At 42.8% G+C, this 26,726-nt stretch overlaps 1 protein-coding gene across 1 annotated transcript in view; it reads right to left on the reverse strand.

Annotated features, from left to right (window-relative positions):
• Positions 1-9,815: 9,815 nt before the first annotated feature.
• The window catches only part of TTL (tubulin tyrosine ligase), a 37,964-nt gene continuing 21,053 nt past the window's right edge, over positions 9,816-26,726 (reverse strand). The window contains exons 6-7 of the mRNA XM_090054488.1: positions 22,082-22,225; positions 9,816-12,921 (exon numbers count right to left, since the gene is read on the reverse strand). Of these exons, the coding sequence (XP_089910614.1) occupies positions 12,807-12,921; positions 22,082-22,225 (259 nt within the window). The 3' untranslated portion in view covers positions 9,816-12,806. The remainder of the gene's footprint in view (positions 12,922-22,081; positions 22,226-26,726) is intronic.

Genomic DNA, 26,726 nt, shown 5'->3' on the forward strand with positions numbered 1-26,726 from the left:
CCCCCCAATCCTCCCTCCCTGCTGCTGCCAGCTTCTTTGTGTCAGGGGGCCCCAAAACTGTATCTCGCAGGGGGTCAGCCCTGTCAGTGGCACCCTGCGGCAGCTGGACAGGGACAAGCGCAGGCCTGAGCTGTTCTGCTTATGTCTTTATGGTCTCATACCTTACAGCACCCATCTTAAAGATCTGTGTTACAGTGTGGCCAGGGCCAGGCCACCCCACTGTCCCCCCAGTGTGTCACGGTCCTGGTTGAGAATCATTGCACTAGACCCTCCTCCCCTCCTCCAGGCAGCAAAAGAATTCCTAGTGCCCAGCCCTGCACATCTGGGACTAGGTCTAAGGAGAAGAGCTACAGCTGTGGGATTGTGTGCAGTATTCCCAGATCAGGCTGGGACATGGCGGGAGGAAACCACATAATTCCCCCTGAAAATATTTTCCATCTGCTCCCATTGGAGGCCCAGGCTCCTGTTTAGTCTGACCACCCCCTCCCCCTGAAGAGCCAGAAACAGCACCCAGGGACCTTAGTGACACTCAGCAATTGCTGTAATACACAGACCTGACACTGCAGGTATAAATCACTGGGGCTGTTCGCAGAGCCATGTGATCAACTCCCAGAGTGGTGCATGCTTTTTAATTTAGGCCAGGGGTGGGCAATTAGTTTGGCTAGAGGGCTGCTTAATGAGTTTTGGTGAGCTGTCAAGGGTCACAAAGGTAGCCTCGCTCCTTGACCAGTACCCCACTCTCTTGTCGCCACCTTGGGACTGGAAGTCATGCCTCCTAACCCCGGATCTTTGCCACCATAAGTCCCTTCCCTTGCCCCTGGAAGTACTCCTTGGGGGGGGGGGGGATTTGCCACCTTGAAACTGGGGAAAAAAGAACAAATCATATACTAAAAGTCAAACATCTACTGTAATGTATTTTAATTTTATTTAAAAAAAATATTGTCCTGATTTATGTGTATTTGTATAGTGTATATAGAGGCAATTGCATAATAGCTCAAAATAAAGTCTTACTCTTGTATATTGTGTGTGGGGGGTGTAAGGGGTATGAGGGAGGCTGGACCCCCCACATGGCACATAGTCCCTACCGCTGCCAGCAGGCGGTGGACCCTTGGAGGCACAGTTGCCCAGCAGTATGCAGCTCCAGCCAGTTTTGGGAGCTGCATGCAGCAGCAAGAAGTGGAGCCAGGCAGGCCCGCCTCTATCATGCAGGGGTCCCCACCGCTCACATGCAGCTCCCAGGACTGGCACACCACCAGGGGGAAGCTCTGTGCAATTGAGCTAGCTGCCTTCCCTGCTCCCTGCTTCCCAGCAGAGACCCAGGACCTGCATATGGTGGCAGGGAGCAGGAACAGACTGCTGGCTGCATTGTGTAGGGCTCTCCATTTGTGGCACGCAGCTCTGGCTGTGTCCTGAGAACTGCACATGAGATGCGGGGAGCCCTGTGTGATGGAGGCAGGCCAGCCTGACCCTGCTCCTTCTGCCACATGCAGCTCCTAGAAGTGGCTGGAGCTGTGCACCACTGGGCAGCTGTGCCTGTGCAGGCCGTGAGCACCCTGAAGGCTTGCTGCCTGCAGCTGCTGTGAGCCATTCAGGGGAGGCAGGTTGGGAGGGTACCCACACCCCCGCACCCTCCCTCACACCCCATAAACCCCATACACCCACACCCTGACCACTAGAGATCCATGTTCCTGCCACCCCACTGGATGCGGGCCCTGGGCTCTGCACTCCACCCAGCCCTGGCCCCACACTCCCGCCCAGCTGCTGCTTCCCCATGCCTGCTGCCACTTCCCTGCCTGCTGCCCAGAGTGAGTGCTGCATCAGGGACATAAGAAGGAGCTGTTGGAGGTTGGGGAAGCTGAGCAGGTCCCCTGGCAGCTGCAGCAGTGGCACCAGCTGCCCCACCTGGAAACTGTGCATGCTGGCCAGAGCCAGGGCCAGGGCCCTCCCATGCATGATGGTGGGAGTGAAGCATGCAGGCTAAGCAGGCTACAATTAATTGGTGGGCATGCATGGGCTGGGTGAAATTGCCTGGTGGGCTGGATTTGGCTTGCAGGCTGTATTTTGCCTGCCCCTGATCCAGTCTGTCCTGGGTTAAAAATAGATACAAACCTAGCAAACAGGGACAGAACCTGTGCATTGCTGGAAGCAGTGTTAACAGGGGTCTCCTTGGTGGGTGCTCTACAGCCAGGAGGGGCACCTCAGCCTCAAAGACTGTGGGAGTTCAGATGTGTCCTGCTTCTTGCCCTGCCTGTTAGCTGGCTCCAGGTAGCTCTCTGCTCAGGGCTTCTCCTTGTCATAGGAGCTTGACTTATCCACAAACCAGACTTTCACTTTTGTTTCTTTCATTTCTAAATACTGTTTTCCCTTTTCAAACAACTTCCCCTTGTTGTCTGTTTCAGAAACTACTGGAAGAAGGACACTAATTTGTTGTTTTAAAATCTTGGACTGGGGAACAAGTGGGTTGTTGAGAAAAAGGCTACTCGAGACACAGAAGTTTCCATTCTGCCCATAGAGATTTATTCAGCAAACAGCACGCACTACCACACCTAGAAATGCACTATCTATCCTTGCAAGTGAGTCTTGTTCCCTATTCAGTTGAACAACTCAGCATGCCTGAATCCCAGAGCATCCTTAGAGTCTGATCAACTCTCAGGACTTGCTCTGACACCAAGGCTATGTAAGTGTGATTTCTTTAGTAGATTGTATTGCTTATTTATGTATTCAGTGAATTCAGTACCCTAAACAGGCTGTGCCTATATCATGAATCTTTTTCACCTACCATCCAAAACAACATTTGGGGCAAGAGGTGAACCGAGTTTAAAACTCTCCTCACTAGGTTAGTAAGTCGGTATGCAAAGATACTCTTCTTTCTCTTCATCAGATGGACCTCATTTCTTTCCAAGAAGATCTCTTTCCACATCTTCCTAGAATACCACCCCATGGTCAAAGCAGCCAAAACCCTGCTGGTGACACCATGCTATACAGCCATCCATTGATTTCCATGACATGTCTGCTTCTCACTGGTCCTTTACCCTCGACTAGAAGGATCAATGAGAACCCCACCTGGGGTCCCATCAGATGAGCAGCATGGGATAGTAGTCAGAGGGCTGGATGCATCTAGGCAAGACAAGATGCGTCTCATCTTCAACCTGCCATAGGTAAAGCAGGGAAACCATGGCAACCAATGCCTTGCTCTGTAAAAGGTTGTTAATACATGCTCGAGAGATCTCAGGTAGAGGCCATGCCCCTTGCTAGAGAGGAAAGCAAAACCACCTCACAGTCCATACCAATCTGGCCATGGAGGAAAATTCCTTCCTGACCTCAAATATGGTGATTGGTTTGATCCTGAGTGGCGGGACAAGATCCTTTAGCCAGGAACCTCTGGTTTCAAGTCCCAGTAAGTAGGAACACTGACACACCCTAGTTAAAATCTCCATCCTTGGCTACAGCCAACACACAATGCCACTGCTTTGCTGAGGCCTGGGCTGTTTGGTCTGTGAATGGCCACAGGGTCCGCTTGCTGAGCAGAAGCCTGGTAAGGAGCTCACTGCCCCCTGCCTTGGAGTGTACACTGGGGGCTGTGGGTTGGGACAGGGCAGGCCTGCTGGGGAGGGGAGCGGCTGCCTGGCCACTAGAGCCAGGATTGCTGCTGCTGCAGTTGGCTACAGTACAGCAGGTATGCAAAGGGGAGTGAGCTCTGCTGCAGTCAGTCAGCAGGTGATACCTCAGTGTCCATGATGCTGGGGAGCATGTTTGTGCTAGTGAAACAGCCACCCTGAATGTAAAGAAGACAGACTCTCCACCCATCTTTGCTCACCTCATTGTACAGCCATCAATAAGGAAAAGAACAACAGTAATTTTTTTCTTTTTAATAATTAAGACAGATTTGAATACAAATGTCAGAGAACCATGCACTGCTCACAGATCCTGTTAGACACATACGTACGCACTCACACTATAGTATTTTGAAAACACAAACTGAAGATCAATAGGACGTAACTTCCAGGAGCTCTGTACGTATGCTAGTGATTGTTTCAGATCCTTTCAATGTTACTGCTTTCCACAGGCTATTGTAGCTGACATGATACCAGTACAGTATTGTTAAGCTGCTTATTGCACAGTGTTTCTCTCTTAGCAGAGAACAGTGCATAAAGAACAAGAAATGCATTGACTGCAGACACGCATGCAGTCCTGAAGGACTTTTGATTATAATGCAAGGCTTCAGCCATCTTCACAAAACTGCTTTCAAGTCAAAGCAGCATTAGGATTTTCTTAACTGTTGTGATCAGCCTCTGAAATCCAGTAGGAACACATTACAGTTTTAGCATAGTATTGACAATGAATTTGAAAGAGGATTTTTTTTCTAACTTGGTATGAGACATGCCATATACAACTGAAATCAGGATTCCAGTGGCCATCAAACTCTCTCTGAAAACTTATCTAGAGAGCCTGTGTCTGAAATCCTTAATGACTGACACAAAAGATACAAGGTATCAGACTAGACACCCATGACATTCTGTGGTGTGGTATGGTATGTCTTATTGAAACCCAACACCATCCTTTTCGAGAGTTTACAAGTAGTAAGGCTATTTTAATACTAGGTTTTTATCTGGTATAAGTTAAAAAATGATTTTTACATTTTCTTAAAAAAAATCCCAGTGTGTAACAAGTTATTACCAAGCATACAGTGTTTAGTTCTTCAAAACAAGTTCCTTCCTGTTCAAGGCATTTTAATCAGGCAGAATGGGGAATGGCCAACTTGCAGGATGCCTGCCACAGGTGGCATGCACAATCACTTTGTATGGCACATGGCATACCTGGCAGGGAGAACAGAAGCAGATAGGGCAGGGAAGAGAGAGAAGAGTGACAGAAGAGGCAAGGGAAGGGGAGTGGAGTGTACTTTGTAGCATGCCTGCCGGAAAGGTTGGCCCCCCACTGATGCAGACAGAATACATTTCCTTTGTAAAAGTGACCAGGATCGGTATTACTGGAACCACAGATAGTTTTCTGTTGCTTTATCATGGTATTGATTAGTTTCACTTTCTATAGTTTACTTTGGAAAGTACATTTCAAAAATACAAAATATTTTTCAAAGTAGATTAGGAAAAGTACAGTAATCAGATTGTCACTAAACATAATTTAATTATGGGATACAGTGAAACCCCTTTTTGTTAACAACCAGAAGTAGTAAACAGAAGGTCTGTTTTAATTATTCTCAGGGTCAAACAAATGTACACCTGAAAGTACATGGGGATACCTTGAACTGGTTGCTTAAAACAAAAGAGGTTTGTTGGCAAAATTTTACTGTAAATTCAGGGCTCCCCTTTTTGATTGGCAAGAAGCAACTGTTACTTTAACATGACACACTGCTAGACAGCTGTCACCATTTTTCCACATAGCAAGGGAGCTACACAAAAAGTCAACAGCAAGAAGTACGGTAGGTAAAAAAGAAACCAGGACTTTTTTCCCCTCCCATAGCATTAAAGGGATTTTTACAAATTGTGAAATGTTTTGTCGTTTTCCCACATGCAACAATTACTAAGAGCACAAATACCTTCAGAGAGAGCTATCCATTCAAACTAAGGGATTGAAACAGTTGCCATGGTTTTACAGTGATGACATCCTCCAGAGTTATCATCTGACATGTATACTCTCTGAGAATACAGTATCTTCTGAGAATAGTGCATTGTCTGGCAGTATTTTCAGATTTTCCCCATTAACCAGGTGCTCCAGAGGTCTTTCTGCACTGTGCCACATATTCCAATCTCCCTGATCTCAAATAATTTAAACTTCAACCCGGAAAACTCCATGCTAATGTTCAAGGCAAAACATTTAAGTTAGTAGGCAATTATGCATGGAAATACCATCAAAGAATATCAACTAGTCATCTTCCAATTTTCTACAGGAAATCTGCTCACCACGAAAGAAAAGTAGAGAACTGCCTGGGAAGACAGAAAACCTAACAGGAAACAGATGGAAAGAATCCTAGTTTATATGGGCAAAGACTGATCGTGCAATCTGGTTCTCTCTTATTTTATTTCCCAGCCCTTCTTAGCATGAAGGAACAAAAAGGCCAAACCACTGGGTTCAGTTGAAATCTGTTTGGTGCAGGATTTCCCCTCCCCTAGATTCTGGGGCCTAGTTAACTCCTGGCATAGCCCTTGAGACTAGGCTCCAGGTTCATTCCAGCTACCATCAAGGGCTTTCACAGAACAGCACTCTAACCTTGCCCCCTACATAGCAGGTACAAGGGCTCACAGAGGACAGGCTTCGCTCTGCTGGAGGATTTTCCCAATCAAAAGGGAGCTGACTGAGATACAGTGAAATCTGTCACCACTTAAGACAGATCTCCTTTAAATTAAGTAGTGCAATGAAGTCTCAGTAAGGCTACTTTGGGCTAAGTGATGGTCATCACTCAACACTTAAAAGATTACCAAATGACACAGTAATGGGGTCCAGAACACTGCAATATAATCCTACAGCAAAACTACTACAAGTGTAGGATCAGACCATTCCTGTAGTTTAAATAAGGAAGTGTTTCCTGATTTGCTTTTTTAAACATGCAGATTTAGTCCTTCTCTCTCACAAACATGGTGCCATCAAGGACAGAGATTACCTACACCTATTCCCAGCTGACTGCTCAAGGACTGATGTGGCAGTACAGTTTCTGTATATCTTCTCATCTACCACAAGATAAAAATATTGGGGGTTAAAGATCTGTCCCTTGGTGCTCAGTGGGTAACCCCAGCAAAACTGCCCATCTTAGGAGTAAGGTCCCTCCTCCCATTTCCCCATAACATAATCTCTCTGATTACTAGGATCATGACACCCTGGGAGCAGGTGGTAAGACAGCTCCATTGCTACTTGGGGACACTGCAGTCACAACAGGTCTCACACACTGCACATGGCATGCTTTATTTTGTCCATCTCATTTTCCTTAGGAGAACAGGACACAGTGGCACAAGAGACAAACAAGATACTTACTGGGTTTCTATTTAGAGCAAAGTTCTCCAGCTATCTGTACTCACAACCAAGCAGTCATCTCCCTTTAAGTATATATTGTACTATATAAATAGGCGGCCTGTTATAATGCAAGTTATTGAGCCATCATCTTATCAGCACCTAAATGATTTGGCAAAAAAGAAAAGGTTAAATATGCCAGTGCCTTTGTCCTTTTCATACTTCCTTATGCAAGGAAGTCTGAAAGTGTTACTATGTGCCTTACTTTCTTTAAGCAGTCAGACTGCCAGTCTAGTCTAACCTGAATATTCTACAACAGTGGTTCCTAGCCTTTTTTTTTTTTCACTGTGGCCTGGCAGGAGCAGGATGGGGCACACGGAGCCAGCTGCTAGGGCTGTGTGAAATTTCCCTGGCAGTTTAATTTCAACATTGTTTCAACTCGAAACAGAGAGCTTCAAAACAGCCTCAAAACGAAACGAGGCAAGTCGCAACATTTTGAAATGTTTAAAGCATTTTGAGTTTCGAAGCTCAAGCTGGTTTTGCCTGCAGGGAAACAGAAACTAAAGTAAGGAGAGGGAGAGGGGTAAAGGGTGGGGGCGGGGAGGGAGGAGTGCTCTCATTATTGACTGTGTAGCTGGCCAGTGACTTTTCCTGAGGTCCCTTCCAATCCCAGTGCTCTGGGGGAGGGATAGAAAAACCGCAAAGAAGGCAGCATTGTTTGAACTGCCCTGCTTTCTGCCTGGGTGTCAGTTGGGTGAGGGCATACCTTAACACCCCCCTCCCATGTCATGAGTTTTTCCTGTCAGCAGCTAGAAGTGCAGAGGTCCAGAACCCAGACTCCCCCTGCACTTATGTCCTTGACAGCTGGCAGGCTTCGTGGCTGCAGCAGGGGCTAGCATGCCTGCAGTTTTGACCCTGCTGTAGCTTAACACATACAGGTGACATAATTTTTTTGCTTTCAAGACTTTGAGGTGCAGTTTCCCTGAAACTCTTGCACCTATCTTCTTGAAATTTGACTGGCTTCATGCCCTGAGCAAGGGCTATCATTTCTGCAAGTTTCATCCAAATCCAGCCAGAAATGACAAAGTTATAGGCTGTTTTGAGCTTCCCCATTATATGTTATGGGTGAAACATCAAAACAGTGTCGAAACACCAAAACTGTTTTGACAAAATGAAACAGAACAGCAGTTTCAAATTGAAATGAAATGCTGTTCCGTTGAAACGCAAGTCAAAATGGAACGGTGCTGTTTCGCATAGCCCTACCAGCTGTCTCCCTCCCGGGCCAGCTTTAACCCCAGAAGCTCAGCTCTGACCCTGGAAGCCACCTGTCCAGGCAGACAGATGGGGGTCCGAGTGGGGGAGGGGGGGCTCATGCCACAGCCTGGCAGCCAACCCTGGTACCAGCCTGGTGGTTGGGAACCTTTGTTCTACAATCACTGAAGAGGTAGTGAAATGTTTTAGGACAAACAAAATCTTTTGTTTTAATTTAGAGCATCTTAATTTCTTTCATTTTCATTAAAATGTTTTCATTGTTTCATAGTTGTTAGGGTTGGAAGAGACCTTAGCAGATCAAGTCCAGCCCCCTACCCAAGGCATGAAGGGATCAAATGACCTTGGCCAGGTGATTGTCTACCCTCCTTTTGAAGACCCCCAGGGTAGGAGCGAGCACCACTTCCCTTAGAAGTTGGTTCCAGATCCTAGCTGCCCTGACAGTGAAGTAGCGCCTCCTGATGTCTAGCCTGAACCTACTCTCAGTCAACCTGTGGCCAATATTCCTAGTTACTCCCGGTAGTGCTCAGGGGAACAGGGCCTCTTCCATTCCCTGCTGGTCCCCCCCGGTAAGTTTATGAATGGCCACCAGATCCCCTCTCAGCCTTCTCTTGTGGAGGCTGAACAGGTTCAGGTCCCGTAGCCTCTCCTCGTAGGCCCCGATCATGCAGGTGGCCCTCCTCTGGACCCTCTCAATGCTGTCCACATTCCTCCTGAAGTGCGGCGCCCAGAACTGGACACAGTACTCTGGTTGCGGCCTGACCAATGTTTTGAAACAAAATATTTTAATGTTTCTGAGTCCTGCTTTCCACCAATCTGAAAAATTCCATAAAACAATTCACTGGCAAATGTGCATTTTCTTGCCAATGTTTGTTTGGCTGAAAATTTGTCTAATCCTAAGCCGGGGGCTGGACTCAATGATTTACCAAGGTCCCTTCCAGCCCTAATGTCTCTGAAAAGAACCAAGAATGAAAGTTACAGTAATTGAGAAGCGATGGAGGTTTAATTATTGTTTCAAATCTATTTTTTTTTCTTTTTGGTTAATACCCACCTACTTAGCTGCAAATTTTTAGTTAACATTCTGAAGAAAGGAGATCTTTCATAGAACCATGGAAACCTTGTTCGGTCTCATCATCCTTAGGAAAAATTGTTTTTTAAGCTTATGCTAGCTAATGTGAAAATTTCTATATAGACAGGGCAAGCAGTAGCTTTAAAGCATATTATCAGCTCAGTAAGTTAGACCCCAGTATTTCTTAAAATTTATCATCTAGAAAATGTGTATAAAGATTCAACACCACTTTCCCTCCTCAGTTAAATGAGTTTAGAGTTTACAGTACACATCCTCCAACATCCACAAGGTTCTTTATGAAATCCAGGAAAAAACACATAAACATAAAAACAGGAGTCACAATTTTGCACATTATATAGAAGTACAAAAGGGAAAGCCCTGTTTTAAAAAAAATCCTTTTTGAGTTGCTTTTAATTTAGATTTCCCTGATTGTGGTGTTGACCAGACAGCTTATCTTGCATTTCACTATTTAGTTCACATCAGTTAGTGAAATATAAATTCCAAGGTGACCCACAAAGATTTTTAAGCATTTAAAAGCTTATTTATTTCCTTTTTTTTTTTTTTTTTGCAGCTTTGAGAAAATGAATAGGAGCTGTTTGGGGCTCAGCTTTACCGGAAATTAAGCAGCTTATTTTGGAACATAGATACAGACACAAAAAAAAAAATTTAAACATTCATTTTTTGGAAATCTCATTCGTTTACATAACCAAACAAACTCATTTTATCCATGTTATAGCAGTCATCTTTCTTAATTACTGGTATATAATATTGCAAACTCTTTATAGTTCTAATGTACATTAATTTTGCCACCAATAGAGGTATTTATACACTTAAAACTTGAGTTCATTTCACACTTACTGCTTAAGAGAAGCTTATGCAGCTTACCTTTTATGTTATCTTTAACATTTCATGTCATGGTGGAAATCTGAAAGTCCCTGGACTTTGCACATTCTATATATACAAATTTCAATACCTTTGAATTGCTGACATTTCTGTGAACACTCATTCAGTGGCAGTGTAAATCCAAAGACATGAGCACCGAAACAGGAATATACTTTTATAACGATTAGTGTTTTATTGACAAAGCCTCTGGCCTTATTAATCATCATCATATGAACTAGGAATATCTCATACGCTTCACTGATACACTTTCTTGGGTCTATTTTAATATCAGTATCAAAACCATATTTTGCAATGGAGCCAAGTACCAATTCTTCATAATAATTGAAAAAAAAAAGTTTCCTTTCCTTTCTGCAGCTATGAAAACCCAGCTGACAACTCCTGACTACAACTCTTTGCAAAACAAATTCCTTCCCTTACACTCTCCCCTGCTAAACAGCAGGAGTGGGATTAGATCTGTCCTTTGTCATTTGCTATCAGGAAAATAATGCCATGCAACCAAGGAATATTAACTGCTTTCCTAATGCTAAATGCCACCCCTCCTACTGTGGGCTGAAGTATCAAATGATGTTCAAAGGACATTTCAGAAGAAAAGCATGCCCAACAGAACTATCTCCATAGCCTCAAGGCTAGAGTTAGGGATCTGCAGTGAAGTGGCAAAGCCATAAAGAGGTATTTATTTACACTAAAAGCAGTGAAAGCCAGCAAGGGCAATGGGTGATGATCTGATAATCATGTGGCCAAAGTTTTCAGAAACAAGAACTAAAAATGAGCTATTGAGCTCATTCCAAACCTGTTGTTGGTGTAAATCATGAAATATATAAGAGAAATTAATGAACATCAATGATTTTGCACAGTAAGGAAGGCTGCCAGGATTAGTAATTTGATGAGTTCTACACTGGCACTGTAGAAAAGCTCAGCTTTAAATAGAGTATAAGAGTGCTCAAGCCTGTCCTTGGAGGCAAAAACTATACAACTTGATCCATTTTTTTAAACGTAGACAACCAGAAACGCGTAGCGTCTAAATGCATTTTCAGTGACAGGGACCTATTTTATTTTGCTCAGATCACTATCATTAATGTAGTTAACTATGAACTGACTTTGTGATGTCATTGTCAGAGACAACAGAGCAAAGTTCTGACCTGAAGTAGCGTTCTACAAAAAGACAAAGCTCAGCGGGAAGATGGCTAACCTGCTTAGACTGAAAATTTAAACAGACTTACAGAAACTGTTTATGATGAAGTGGGGAAAACTGTAAGGATTCCATACATTAAGTTTGGCTACATTTAAAAATGTGTGCAGGTTTCTAAATTCAATGACCTTAAGAAACTTAAAAAGGACTGCATAATCATGCAACAAAACAAATGTGCAGTTAACATTTCCCTACTATTTTTCATACAAAAAAATCTCCTTAGGTCTGGGGGTATTTGTGACTGATAATGCCTGGGGCACAAAGTAGAGTCATTTTTGGTGCTGGCCTATAAATGCAGAAAAATTCAGTGTTTGTCAAATGGAGAAAAACACAATCAGTTGGGCTGAAAAGTTTTTAGTGTCAAGTGCATTAAGGTAACACGAAGAGTTTTTTAAAGAAATGAATAAGCAATAACATCTGTAAAGAATTGGTCCTTTAACATAAGACTCTTTTGTTTAATAAAAATGAAGCATTATAAATGGAAAAGCTGGAAGGAGAGTGGAATTAAAATAATTTGGAAACCTCTGAGCCAGTTTTCCAAGAAAACTGGAACCTCTGTTTTATAAGCATTCTCCACAGAAGAGTCAGGAAGGATTCCTTGACAATTGCAGGTCAGCACAAGAGGTCTCAGTGTTTGTTTTCTGGCTATATCAGACTTTGACAGACAACTGATCCAAATCTCATTAGAAAAGAGGATAAAATTAAATAAAACCTCTTTCACTTGGTAGGCTAAATTACCGCAGTACATACGTTATCCTGTCAATAGCCTCTTTGCCATTCTGTTATTTAGAATAAATGGTGTTTAGCTAGCTGGTTAAAGAAAAAAAACAAAAATGGGTTATATTTTCTTGCTTTACACATCCAACAAAGCAAGAGACCTTTTTACCTCTACATAAAGGAGCAAGAACAAAAAGGAATCACCTACTGGAACTGAGCTAAGGCACTAAAACTGCATCAGGTGAGGAAACAAGAAAATACACACCAAGAGATGACAAAACTTTCAAGCATGAAGTCCTGGAAGATTACTGATACTGTTCACTAAATTGCCTTATCAATTAAAACAAAAAGGAAAAAAGTTTGTTTCTTTTTTTAAAAGAAAGAATGAAGTAATACAATATTATTGTATCCCAGTTTAATAAACATTATTTTGCTGTTCTCCCAGAGAGATCTGCTTCAGTTAAAGTCTAAAGTTATCAAAGAGCTGTTCTTAATGTAAAGCTTGGTAAAACACAGGCAGAGTTGTCTGAACAACTTTGGCTTGTCCTCAGCTCTCCTTGGAGACTTATTTTTTTCCTTCTGACTTTTTCTTTGTGGATATCCCTTTTTGGCATGATACTAATATAAATGATCAAACAGGCTTTCCTTTCACTCAACAGATGGCAGTTCACCCATGTATGTAGCTGAGATGGCCTTTCATCACAGCTTGACAAATATTGATGGCTGGGTCTGCTTTTGTGCTGTCTCACTGAGGGGAAAGACGCTGGAGATGGCTACATCCACTATACCTTGGCAAAGCTCCACATAGAGTTTCCTAACAGAAACAAGACAAAATGAGATTGAGATATTTTAGCTGGAAAAAGCATCAACATTCCAAACATTGTTTACCCTCATTCATTTTTCTTCGGCAGCAGTTATAACATCTTCCTGTTGGCTCGGACAGTCCCTTCACAGTAAAGAGATCTACTCGGTCCCCTTCTCTTCTCTCTAACATGGAGACTGCCTTCTCTTACCCCTCCCTCCAAACAAAGATGGGATTACATATCCATGCCTTTTAATTGCTGTTGCAGGGTCCCTTTAGTGGATCATTTTAAACTTATTTTCAGAACAGTTTATTGAACAAAAGTAGCAAAGATGTATGGTTTTAGCCTGAAACATGAACTGAAGTTCAAGATATTTCAGGAAAAGAAGCCACTAATCTTCACAACTGCATGAAACTCAAATGACCATACACTGGACCAAATCAATCCTATTTACAATAGAATACATTCTTCTCAAATAATTTCTTATGTAGATATTATTGGTTTCCACGTGGGCAGCTCTGCAAAAGGCATGCTTCATGCTCATTTGAGGGCAGAATTTTACCCTAAATTCTGAAATACATATAGATTCCATTAATTCCACAGCTAAAGGAAACAAAAGTACCAGGCCATGTACACTAGTCACCTTCTCATGATATAAAAGACAAATAAGAGCTAAAAGAAGCCTCAGCAGAGACAGTTAACAATAACAAAGAACCCCAATTATGGATCAGTCTAGTGGTACAGCAGGTATCTTGTGAATATGGATGAAGAGTCCACATCATATCAGTTTGATGCTTCAACATTTTAAAGAAACAGTGCAGCAGTGAAGGCCAATTTATGACCAATTCTACATAATCTGTCCTTAGGTATTTCTCTGTAGTATAAATTTTATGAAGCTGGAATTCATCAAAACATATTCATCAGTGCCAAGCAAAGTAGAGGACAGAAAACTATGAAAAAACAAATATATTTAAAGGTAATTCCAAATAACAAATTTGTATTTTCTTTCTTGGGAGAGACCCACATGAAATACAGAACTGTAGAAACCCTCAGGTGGTCACCTAGTCCAATCCTCTGCTCAGAATAGGAATATGTCTAAACAATTCCAAACAAACACTTGTCTATCCTGCACTGACAAGCTTTCAGGGCTAGAGATTCCACCATCCTCTCTGTTAATGTGTCCCAGTGCTTAATCACCCTCATAATAGGAAAACTATTTCTAACAACCACTCTGACTCTTCCCTTGTTGCAACTGAAGTCCATTACTTCTTGTCCTCTCCCCTCTGGCAAGAAAGAAGTTGATCATCTTCCTCTTTACAACAACTCTTTTTGTATTTGAAGACTCATCAAATCCTTCCTCAGTCTTCTTTCTTTCAGACTAAATAATCCCAGTTCATCCAGCCCTTCCAAACAGGTCATGTTTTCTAAACTTATTTTTTTGCCCTCCTCTGGATTGTTTCCAAATTATCCATATCTTGGTTGAAGTGCAGTGCCCAATCAGTTTGACCCTAAGTGGAGGGGCAAAACCTTCTAGCTAGGAACCAAACCTTTGATTTGGAAACTGCCACTAGTTGTTTACAAAGCTTTATTTACCATATCTTCTTGTAGTGGTTGGTTGGTTTTTAGTAGGCAGCCACAATGATATCTTCCCTTGTTATTTTTTCCCTTTTATCTTAACCCAGAGACTTTCAACAGATCACCAGAAAAAGAAACTTATGCATCTTTAATATATATGACACTACCTCCCTTTTCTCCTCTGCCTGTCTTTCCCAAACAAGTTATGCCTATTCATATCAATATTCCAATCATGTGAACTATCTCACCAAGTCCCAATTAAATCGTAATTGTATACATGCTAGGACTCCTAGGTCCTCCTGTTTATACTTCTTGTATTAGTATATAAGCATTGGAGATGGCATCTACTAATTTTCCTCTTATGACCTTGTTAAGATGCTCCATATTGCCTCCTCTTCCTAGGCCTTAATCCAGGTTTCATTGGTCTTTACTTACACATGGACATTCATCTCTGTTGAACTTGCTTTAAAGCCCTCCTCATTAGGATTAGCAAACTTATATGAAAAGGTGCTCTTCGTCCTTGTTGTTAGCTGTCCCTAATTTTCCTAATTTCAGATTTAAAGCCAATGGTATAAGCAAAATGTTACTGTTTTTACTCCAAAATCTTAAAAATGAAAGAACCACAGACGTTAGTGGAGTTAAATGAGGCCTAGCATGTTTGAGAGCTGGATAAACAGTAATTCTGATTTCTGGATTAATGAAACAAAGGGCAATCAGTCTGGTAAGGAGCAGCAATATTTGATAAAGATTTGAATTTAGCATGAATTGCATACAAAGGTTGTTCAGATGAAAGTTTTAGATCTACCAATATTCACTGGTTATAGTCTTGTGAAACTTCTAATTCAGGTTGTCCATTGCTTCCAGTACTTGTCTAGACAAAGACTTTGAGGAATGAGTGCTAAGCTGAGTAAACATCCATCTGTTTCAGTGCTGCAGAATTTTTTTTTATCCATGGTGCCTCTCAATAGCTAAAAGAAATTAAGCAACTTCTGTAGAGCAGGGGTGTCAAACATATGGCCTTCAGGTTGGATTTGACTCATGGAGCTGGCTACTGGTGGACTAGAGAAGTTGAGAGGCACGGCTAGGGTGGGGGTGTGGCCTGCCGCAGAACCCAGGACTCTCTGGTTGTGGGTAGACATGTTCCTCAGTAGGAAGGTGAAAAAGGGCTGTGCCAACACAGCCTCACTCACTGCAGCTGGCTCCATGCTGGATCCACTGCTGGCCCCACATGGAATCTAGCTTGCAAGGATTCCCATGACCTGGGTTTGGCTCAGAGCGCAGAATGAGGTTGACACCCCTGCTGCAGAGGAAGTAAATATGATCTGATTGGATTTAACAGATTTTGGAAGTGAAAGGATCTGATGTATTTGCTCTTAGAAAAACTTCTTTATCATAATTATCTTTTAATTTTCACAAAAGGGTCCACACATCAAATAAAATACAACTTCAGCATTTTTCTTTTGAACAGTTTAGTGACAGTTTATAAGTGACTGTTGTCTGCCAACCATGGTTTTAGGTGGATCTCTGGTGAGCAGAGGGTTTACTCATGACATGTCCTCCATTATTTTTGGTTCCAGTTATTAAAAGGATGCTGGGAACATGCAATCCTTCTACATTTTAAGTAATGGTGGTAGTTCTAATTTAATCCACATGCACAAATCTGGCTCTCAAATAATTTAGTTCTGTAATGAAACACTTATGCCCTTGTTGTTGATTTCCTCAAATAATTCAATAATGGCTTCCTGCAGCTCTACCTGTGCGATTAGGCTTCATTTAGCACTGTTTGCAGAAACAAAACCCCATAGTAGCACGGCTGACACAGCAAAGCCCTTCTTTGGTACTTATATACATCTTTGAGGAACTTCCCTTGAAAGAAAAGAGATGCACTCTTCTGGACAGGTATGGCAACAAGGTGCTATGATGCATAAAGTTTCTAAGAGGCTCATGTTTTGAACACACACCCTTTTCCAGGTCTTTTCTAGTTCTTACTTTAGGGCTTTCAGATTAATTTGGAACAACACCAACATGCAATAAGGGCTTGGACGGACTTCACAGCAGGACTTCAGTTAAGTAGACCCTAAATGGAGAGCCCCCCTGCCCTGGCCTTGGCCAACACAATCTCTTTTCCTCTTTTTTCCTTTCAGGGAAGGGCTTGAGCCTAAACAGTCTTGTTTGGACAGAACTAGCTCAATTGGAACACACTTCCTTGAGTTTCCTCCAAATCCTGGCCAGGATTTTACACCCAAAGCCACAGGCTGTTCATTGACTCAGCAAGGTTTCCTTTGAGGTTCCACAAGGCCAAGGAGCTGAGCACCATGCTTTTTTTTTAAGACTCATGGAGTCAGAAGCCTCTCCAGACTCTTCTGCTCCTCTGTCACCATTTCTAGACCATCACGACTACGACATTACTCTTCTACTATCATAATTCTACTACCTTTCTAATGCAGTGGATGTGCCTGTTTTTTTGAGCAAAGTTCTAGGAAGTCAGGTGTAACACTTGCCAGCTTTAGCCTTAGGTCACCTTTCTGCAGACCACCTGAATGGAGCTTCCAGACCAGTGGTGGCACATGGACCACAGTTTGAGAACCTCTGATTTAGACCAAAACACATTTCCATGGTGACAGCAAGAGTGCAGGCTGCCTGTTGTGTGTCATGTCTCTCCAAAAATACCTACAATAGCATTTGCAATTTGAAGGTCTATTTGCAGGTTCCTGTGGTGTAAGAATCAGCACACTTGCTTCCAAGCTTCAGTGCTTTTAGTTGTTGGATGTAAATGCAAAGAGATGATCATCCTGAGTTTCACTGTTGGCTCATCCATTCTTCTTTTTTCATCCAACCATGGGGTGGATGCTAGCTGTGAATGAAATATTCACAAGGTGTGCTTGGACTGTGTTAGGTCTTTACTTATGTCACTGAGGTTTAAATGGTCTGCTGCATAACTATCGTATCCAGGAAGTCTAGGATGATTGCACTTTCAAAGTTCTCTCCCTTTTTTTCTCATTAAAGTAATTGCCTGAGCAAGCAGCAAAAAACATGCCTCCTACATTTCTCTCCTTGCCTTTCTAGATGGCTCTTTCAGTCACTTGAGCACAACAGTCTTAGTTTTTCTTTCAGATACAGTCAAGAGGGGAAATTTCCAGTACCCAACACTAATCAGTCTGAAACTGGAGCTGCATATCTACATCCCCAAAGCAGCACTAAATAAGAATTCACTTTCTCTGCTGCCCATTTTCTCTAGTTCATCCAACCACCTTGCATTAAGTCATTGCTGACTTTCTGAGTTATGGCTTTAATGGTATCTTTGTTTCTTCACTGGCAGTATCTACTACTGGCTAGCATTACTTTCTGGATGGATGGCTGCACATTCTGGCTGAATTGCTTTGATCATTTCCTTAAAGTGCTCATGCTGTACACCACTGAAGGTGATGCTATTATTAGCATGAAAGAAACAGTGTATTTATTTGTGTATCATACACCCCTGAACAAGATATGCACCTTGTTTTGGGAAGGCAGAATGATAGGGAAACAAAAAAAAGATCCGTTTGACAGCAGCTGTGAAAAGATTAAGCCTGTCTGTAGCTATCGGCCCTACAGTAAGGTAAGTGATAGGATTCTGCCCCTGCTCCATGTGCCCAGAGGGTTCAGCCATGGGTGCGCTGGTGCTGAACATAGCTCCCTGCCACCATTCCAGCAACTCCAACCTCCTTCCCAATACAGAAACCAATTTCCTTGATCAAGGCATGCCCCCCAATTTTGGATGGCTATTTTTAGGGGAAATGGTGTGTTAGGTATGTGAATAAATGTACTATTTGACTTTCTTGTCCAGGTACATGATTAGCATTCTAGGTTGTTTTTAAACATCAATTCCTATTTGCTATTTTTTGGTTTGCAAAGAAACAACGAACTGTACCTGGATGCAGCCCACATTGAAGAGCTACTGAAATGCCTGAAACAGGGAACTTAAACTGCCATAAAATGTAGCTTCAATAGTAATCTCATATCTACAGTTGAAAGCAGTAAATAAAAGCTTTATGGGGACAGCGTATCAGTAAGGTATATGTGGAGTATATATCCTCTGTCATAATCTTCCTGGCATATACCATCATTGGTTTAGGGATATTAGAGGATACATCCCTGACTTCTTTACTTAATAGCTATTAATGGATTTGTCATCCATGAATGTATCTAGTCCCTTTTTGAACCTGGCTATGCTATCTGCCTCTACAATCTCCTATGGCAATGACTTTTAACAGACTATGTAAAGAAGTACTTTACAGAATAAGAGTTCCCTGTTCACTCTCTCCACACCAATTGTGATTTTATAGACATCTACCATGTCCCCCCTCAGCATTCTCCTTTCCAAACTGAAGAGTCCTAGCCTTTTTAGCATCTCCTGGCATACAGCTGCTCCATATACCCCTAACCATCTTGGCTGTCCTTCTCTGTACTTTTTCTAATCTTTTCTGAGGTGAAAAGCCCAGAACTGCACACAGTCTTCAAGATGTGGGCACAATGTGGATTTACATAGTGGCGTGATGATGTGTTTTGTTTCATTTTCAATTCCATTCTTAATGATACACCCCTGGAAAAGGGCCAACATAGTGCCTCTCTTTTTTTGTTTTTTTAAAGGCAAGGAGGACCCAGGGAATTACAGACAGGAAACCTGACCTCAATACCTAGTAAACTACTGGAGCATATTATAAGGAAGTCCATTTGTTAGCATTTGGAGAAGGAAAGGCTGGTCTTGAGCAGTCAGCATAGTTTTGTCAAGAACAAATTGTGCCAAACAAATCTGATGTCCTTCTTCAACAAAGTAACTAGCCAAGCAGATGAAGGGAATGCAGTGAGTATAGGGTAACTGGACTTCAGTACGGCCTTTGATAAAATCCCACATGACATTCTCATAACCAAATTGGAGAAACATGTGCTAGACAATATAAATGGATCCATATCAGAAAGGTAGGAGGTTTCAAGTGGAGTCCCACAAGAATCTGTCCTGGGGCCAGTGCTATTCAACACGTTTAGTAGTAACCTGGATACTGGAATAGAAAGCTTCCTCAGCAAATCTGAAGAGAGCACAAAGCTGGGAAAGACTACAAACTCAACGAAGGATGGGGGCACAATGCACAAGGTTCTGGATAGATTGGAAAGATGGGCTAGAACCAATAGGAAGATGTTCAATACTGATAAGTGCAAGGTGTTACACCGTGGGAAGAATAATCAAAAACAAATACAAGATAGCTGATAACTGGCTGCAAGGTAGCATGTATGAAGAAGTATTTAGGAGTCTTGATGGATCACAAACTTAGTATGACTTTGCAATGTGATGCAGCTGCAAAAAAAGGGCATATGTAGTTTTGGGCTTCATCAGCAGAAGTACTAGGTCTAAGACATGGGAGGTGACAGTGCCTCTTCACTCAGTACTGTTTAGGTCTCATCTAAATTACTGTGTGCAGTTTTGGCTTCTTCATTTTAAAAAGGATATGGAAAAGTTAGAGAGCGCCCAGAAGTAGGTGACAAATTGTAAAGGGCTTAGAGGCTACCCAAGGGGAAAAGCCGAAAGAAATAGCCACGTTCACCTTGCAGAAAAGGAGCTTAAGAGGGCACATGATAGCAGTCTTCAAATATCTGAAGGGCTGTCATAAAGAACACCAGTAATCCATCACTGCAGAGAGTAGGATGCATAGCAATCGTCTGAAAGCACAGCAAGATAAGGTTTAATTGGATATCTGGAAAAGCTTGTTTGCTCTTAGGCAATGGAACAGATTGCCTAGGTAAGTTGTGGAATCTCTTTCATTGAAGACTTTAAAAAAGGTTAGACAAGCATTGTTCAGAGTGGCAATGCCTTGAGTGTCTTGTGAAGTGTAACAATTGACAACCCAGAACCCCCTACACAGATCACTGGGAGATCACAAGAAATGCTCTGCAGGCCAGAACAGATGGTCATTGGAGAGGATAATGCACAGCAGTAGGAGAAAAAAGCAGAGCTCCACAACTGGCTTAGCTATGAAAGATTCAAGGGGCTGGATAAGTTTATGGAAAGGACAGAATGACAAAAAGGGGCATTCTGGCACTCTAGTTATGAAGTGTGATATGTGGAGTTGTTTGCTGTCCCCAGATTATGGAGAAGAGTGGAGGGTGTTTGGTTTTTTTCATGCTTCTGGGCTTTGCTGGTTGCCACTTGGAGCCAGGAAGGAAATTTCCCTTCCTGTTGCTAAAGATGTCAAGGGTTTTTCCCCACTTCCTCAGCTGTAGGTGTTGGCTGCAGCCAAGGCTGGGGCTTTTGACAGGGGTGTACTGATTCTCCTGGAGGAACTAAAACTTGGGAGCTTCTTGGTTAGAGGTTCATGCTCCTCTGTTCACGGTCAGAATGATTATCATATTTGGGATTAAAAAGGAATTTTACCTCATGGTCAGGTTGGCATGGACTATGGGTTTTTTGTATTCCTCTGTAGTGAGGAGCATGGTTCTCTTCCTTGAATATCCTGAGTGTAGGATATTTGCAACAACAGGACACTGACACTACCCTCATCTCCCTGTTTTACCTGCGGTAGGTTAGAGGGCTGTTGGCATTTTGGGTCAATGTGCTTTTTAGTTGTGCAACAGGGTTGTTGCAAAGAAGTTGGTTAGACAGGCACTTGTCTAGGATGGCTTAGATAAGGATGATTCTGCCTCGAGCAGGGGGTGCAGACTGGAAGACCTTCTGAGGTCCCTTCTAGAATTACTTTTCTAAGATTCTGAGGGGCTTTTTGGTTGCTGCTGCTCATTGGGCTGATGTTTTTAGAGAACTATCTACAATTTCTCCAGGGTCTCTTTCCTGAATTCCCAGATTTCATTAATGCATGAATTATCTTTTAAAAATGCTGTAAGGGCCTTGATGGAGGACTGAACTCACATCCCAAAGTTTGGAAAGCCCTGCAAACAAATCCTATACATGTCTTATTATTTTCTCCAGTAGAATTAGAGGAACCCAACAGTCATAGATTCCGTTTACATTTTTCATTTGTCTCATGTGGGCTCAGTACTGGGGCAGAAGCAAAAGCCTTTGATCTTCTGTGGTAGGGAGGAGGGGAAGGAAGTGACTCTACCCACTCCTTTTAACTTTGGTGTGGGGAAAATGCACATGCACAAACATGTACACACCTAACCTTCTTCACTGAAGTCTTTACCCCGGGCTGCTGCTTTGCTTGGGGAGATGAACAGCAACAACGAATTCTGACTGAAGACATTTGGAAATTAAATTAATAGAGTTGAGCTCAGAGCAACCTGCCTTCCTACACAGAGGCAAGATTCACCCACGTGGCTGCAGTTACTGCACTACTGCAGTGGGAGGAGCTCTTTATCAGATCCCCACAAAATCCCCTTCCCCACAGAGTAAGGAGCCCACTTCTAGAGGTAATTTGGAAAGGCAAGCACCGGGAGCAGCAGGTTACATACTGGAGTAAAACATCTGGTCTCAGCTACAGGTACCAGAGCCGTTCATCATGTAGAAAGGAAAGTGAAAGCCTTCTCCAGAACTACAAACACAAAAGACCGAGAGCTGTACCATTTTATACATGGGACAATACTATCATACTACAGAAATAAAACGCTTACTGGGCACAAGCTGGAGCCCCATTGACCTCGATTAGCCAGACCTTCAGTTCCTCATCAACCATGAAGTCAAAGCCGAAGAGCTGGAAACTCTGGTAGTGAAGGTGTTTAGTGCTGATTGCAGGCTCTATACACATAAGGCAGCTTCTGTGAAGAGAGAGGTACAAACCCAAGTATAAATACAGCAGTAGTTTAGAAACCTGGAGTATACATACAGCATAGGAATTAGGTATACCGCCTGACAGGGAGAAGCTAATGGAAATCACGTCTCCTGTGCTGACTAGCGACAGCCATGTTCCTTCCATAGTTGTTAGTTTTTCTATAGCATGCAGCCAAAAAGAGTTGGCTTATTTAAGAAAATCTGACTTCTTTTAAAGCATATCTCTGTATTTGCTAAGTAAAGTTCTAATCCCAATCCTGCTGAAGTCTTTCCATCTGTTGGACCAGGCCCAAATGTGGCTGTGACACTTCAGAACAACACAGGCTTAAAAAAAGAAATGCTCATGAGGACAAAGCAGGTTGGAAACCAAACCTTGTCCAAGTGTATCCCTAAACATAACCCTGCAGCTGCTCTTAGTGTTGCTGTGATACTTGGCAAGTGTTTTTTATGTTATCTGATACAAATGAAATGGCATTTAAGGCCAAACCCCTGTCAGAGGAATGCACAACAGAATGCTAACCATGCTGTCCACAAAAGCACTTTCCCATTGAGAACAACAAAACTACCATGTAACCCAATTGTGCAAGTGACTGCTCAACTCCAAATTAATGCTCACTATCCATTATAAGACGATTTATTTCTCTTTTTCTCTCTCTCTCTCTCTCTCTCTCTCTCAAACAGACAGTCTTGCTTGTTATTCACTGGCTGTGGTGCTTTAATGAAAAGGTGTAGAGAATATATGTCTACTTATACTACATGTACATGCAAAATATAAGAATATATATGTGGATCTACCGACAAACTCTTTGTACGTGTTAGCCTGGGTTTTCATCATGGCAAAACAAGCACATATTTAATTGGCACCTGGGTCATTTTTCAGCAATGCAGGGGCTTTAGCTACTACTGCTCATGATACTGTTATCAGTATATAACCATTAATCTTAGATTTCATAGACATTAGGGCTGGAAGGGACCTTGGAAGATCGAGTCCAGCCTCCTGCCCCAGGGGCAGGAAGTCAGCAGGAGTCATAGGATCCCAGCAAGATAAACATCCAAATTTCTCTTGAAGGTGTTCAAAGTAGGAGCTTGAATCACCTCCAGTGGCAGTCTATTTCAGATCTTGGGGGCTCAGACTGTAAAGAAATTCTTCTTTATGTCCAGCCTGAAACAGTCCTAAAGGAGTTTGTGACCATTTGACCTTGTCATCCTCTGGGGTGCTCTGGTGAACGGATGTTCCCCTAGATCCTGGTGAACACCCCTGATAAACTTATAGGTGGCCACCAGATCACCCGAGCCTGTGCTTTTCCAGGCTGAAGAGTCCTGTAGTTCTCAGCCTCTCATCATCAGGTCAGTTTTCCTGACCTCTGATCATGCGTGTGACTCTCTTCTGGACTCTCTCAAGCTTCTCCATATCCTTTTTGAATTGCGGAGCCCAAAACTGGCTGTGATTTAGCCGCTCACTGCTATGCTGATCCTCAGAGACAACTTGAGCAGGGCAAGGGGCCCAGGGCAAATCAGCCTGTGCAGGGCCCTAATCACAAGGAAGCTGATGGTGGATTCAGTGGCGGGAGGTGGTGGGGGTGGTTTGCTGAATGACCAGAGGTGGTGGATTTGGTGGAGGAGATAGGTGCTGAGCAGCCAGACGTGAAGGCAGCAGCAGTGTGGAGTCACTGCAACTGCTCTCCAGCTTTGCAGGGACCTCGAGGTGCAGGGCTTGGGGCAGTCGCCCCAATTTGCCCCCTTCCTAGGGACGGCTCTGCTGATCCCACAAAAAACATGTAAGAAACAGGGCTTTCTGAGACAAAATTAAATGAAGGAAAGACTGGAGGGAGAGCCCTCGTGTCAGAAATACAGCCACTTATTAGAACCCCATTTGAACCCTTCAACTAGCACCCAGCTATGTCAACTCTTACTAGATATAATGCTGCACTTTGGTTGTTCTATACCAGAGAGGTTTGCTGTCATAAGAAGCCTGCCAGTGAGTGAATCCTGTAATCTGAGAAAGAAGTGAGGGACCAGAGTCAAACAAGCAGTTATAACCAAGTCAAGTGGCACCCTTAGTTCTCTTCATTCCTGCAAAGATTGTGGCACAATGTGGATTGTTGTTTATATTACAAAACAAATATAAACAACAGATCATGCTACAGCCTCCTGTCTGCAGTCTGAATAGCTTTTGTTCCCATTCATAACATTACCTACACCCTTTCATCATGTTACAACCTTTCCCTACTCTTACAATATGCACACTCAAAACACTGCCAAACAGCAGTCTTACCTAGTTCAGGGTCTCAACTCTAATCACGGTCAGCACCAGTTACTTAAGAGGGAGAGACAAGAAGCCACAGTGAAGTGGGCCAGTTGTGGAATGGCCCGTGAACAGCGACCTACCAGATTAGGGTCCAGGACTCCTTTCAGGGCCTAGAGTTGAATGGGCTCTGAGGGTTAAGACCCTTCTGTTCTTACCTACTCCTCAACCTCACCTTTTACCCCATACCCGCCAACCTGTGCCACTACTGTCTCCTCATTTGCATCCATGCAAGACTTTGCATCCTAGTCTTCCTTTTTCAAAGAGCACTAGTCTCCCGCCTCCAGGCTCATCATCCAATCTCAGTCTTCCTTACCTTTTCCCATCCAATCCCAGTCCCCAACATCGTCCACATGACTAGTAGAAACTAACTCCATAAGCAACACATGGAATGTCTCAGTATTGCACTAATTTAATAACAACTAAATAAACAAAAAGCAATAAGTTGTGAAGGTAAGCACTTGCACTCCTTCCACACAGGAGCCCTACCCATTTTGTGCACAATGGAGAGGACTGGGTGAATGAAGCGACTCTTTTACATGTCTGGGTATCACATGGGCAGATCTAGAATATTGAAGGGGGGAGGGCACATGCTATGGCACATAATTACATATAAGACATTTTTCTCTAGTTAAAGAGAAGCTAGAAGCTTTACTAATAAAAAGGGTGATAGTGCTATATTATCCAGTTTAATATCAAAGGAAAATAACTATTGAAATGTGCTAGATTATATAATTAAGCTTAAAAAAAACAGAACAAACTAGGCAAAAACAGTCAAAAGCTATTGTGTCATTAGCCCTGTAGCCATTATAGTTAAGTGTATGTCTCTTACTCAGACTGAGCATCTTTACATACTTTAATGTCCTTCCTACATTTGAGTTAATATTACCACACCTGAGTTATGGTTTTTAGCTAAATTTAAAACAGTCTGCTGGGCTGTGAAATGGAAGAGACAGGTTACCAGGAATGACTAACAGACAGCTAAATTGCAGAAGAAATGACAGTTTGATTAGTGGAACATCAAGACCCTTAAAAACAGGAGAGGGTCATTACCACCTGTGGAGTGGAGATATTAGCAGGAATCATGGACATGATAATGAGCCATGAAGTCAACTAACTTTCTCAGCACTGCCTGATAGAAATGTTGCTGCCCCCCACCCTCCCCCCCAGGCAGCTGGTTTTAAAGTTTGGGTGGAACAGGAATCAAGGGAGGAATCAAAGTGGGGTGCAACTGCACCACTGTCCCTGGTGCATCATCAGCAATTAATACTGGTGCTGAGACCCTTCAATTCTCACTGCATTTAGTCTGAACTGTAAATATACAGCACCTTGGAAAATCAGGCTCCAGTTGTCTCGTGTCCACATAAGTAGTTATTAGGTGCTCAAATTAGTGGAAACCTCAGAAAAAACATTGGCACAAATTTCTGTCAGTTTGCATCTATCAAATTAAAAAAAATAAGGAAAAAAGTGAGAAGGAAACAAAAGTCAAATCCATTTGCTCTGCAGAAATTCTTTGAAGAGCAGTGGAAAAAACTCTGGGAAAAATTCTCCTGAGCCTTAACAACAGAAAAAAACATGCTTGCCTGGAAGACGACCCTGAGCACCACTAGCCACAAATCACTTATTTTCATATAAAGTTACATACAGACCACAATATTAAAAGGGTTTTATAGTGGCACAGTCACTTAGAAAATGACAGAATTGAGGTTTCTAGTGTGCAATAAATAAGGCCTGAGGTCACTCTTGGAACAGTGAAGAGAAAACAAAATATTGAGCAAGTACTGATTTGTGGAGCATGGCCTGCCCTTGCTACCAGATTAGGGTCCAGGGCTCCTTTCAGGGCCTAGAGTTGAATGGGCTCTGAGGGTTAAGACCCTTCTGTTCTTACCTACTCCTCAACCTCACCTTTTACCCCATACCCTCCAACCTGTGCCACTACTGTCTCCTCATTTGGATCCATGCAAGACTTTGCATTCTAGTCTTCCTTTTTCAAAGAGCACTAGTCTCCCGCCTCCAGGCTCATCATCCAATCTCAGTCTTCCTTACCTTTTCCCATCCAATCCCAGTCCCCAACATCCTCCATATTCCAGGCTGCTTGTCCAGACCATCTTAATTTCACTTCCTAGGGCTTCTCAACTGATCCTCCTGTTCCCTTCAAGTCCAAGTCCCAGTCCCAGCAATGG

This window comes from Crocodylus siamensis, chromosome 1, assembly GCF_052110815.1.
Source record: "Crocodylus siamensis isolate JL-2025a chromosome 1, ASM5211081v1, whole genome shotgun sequence".
Taxonomy (NCBI): Eukaryota; Metazoa; Chordata; order Crocodylia; family Crocodylidae; genus Crocodylus; species Crocodylus siamensis.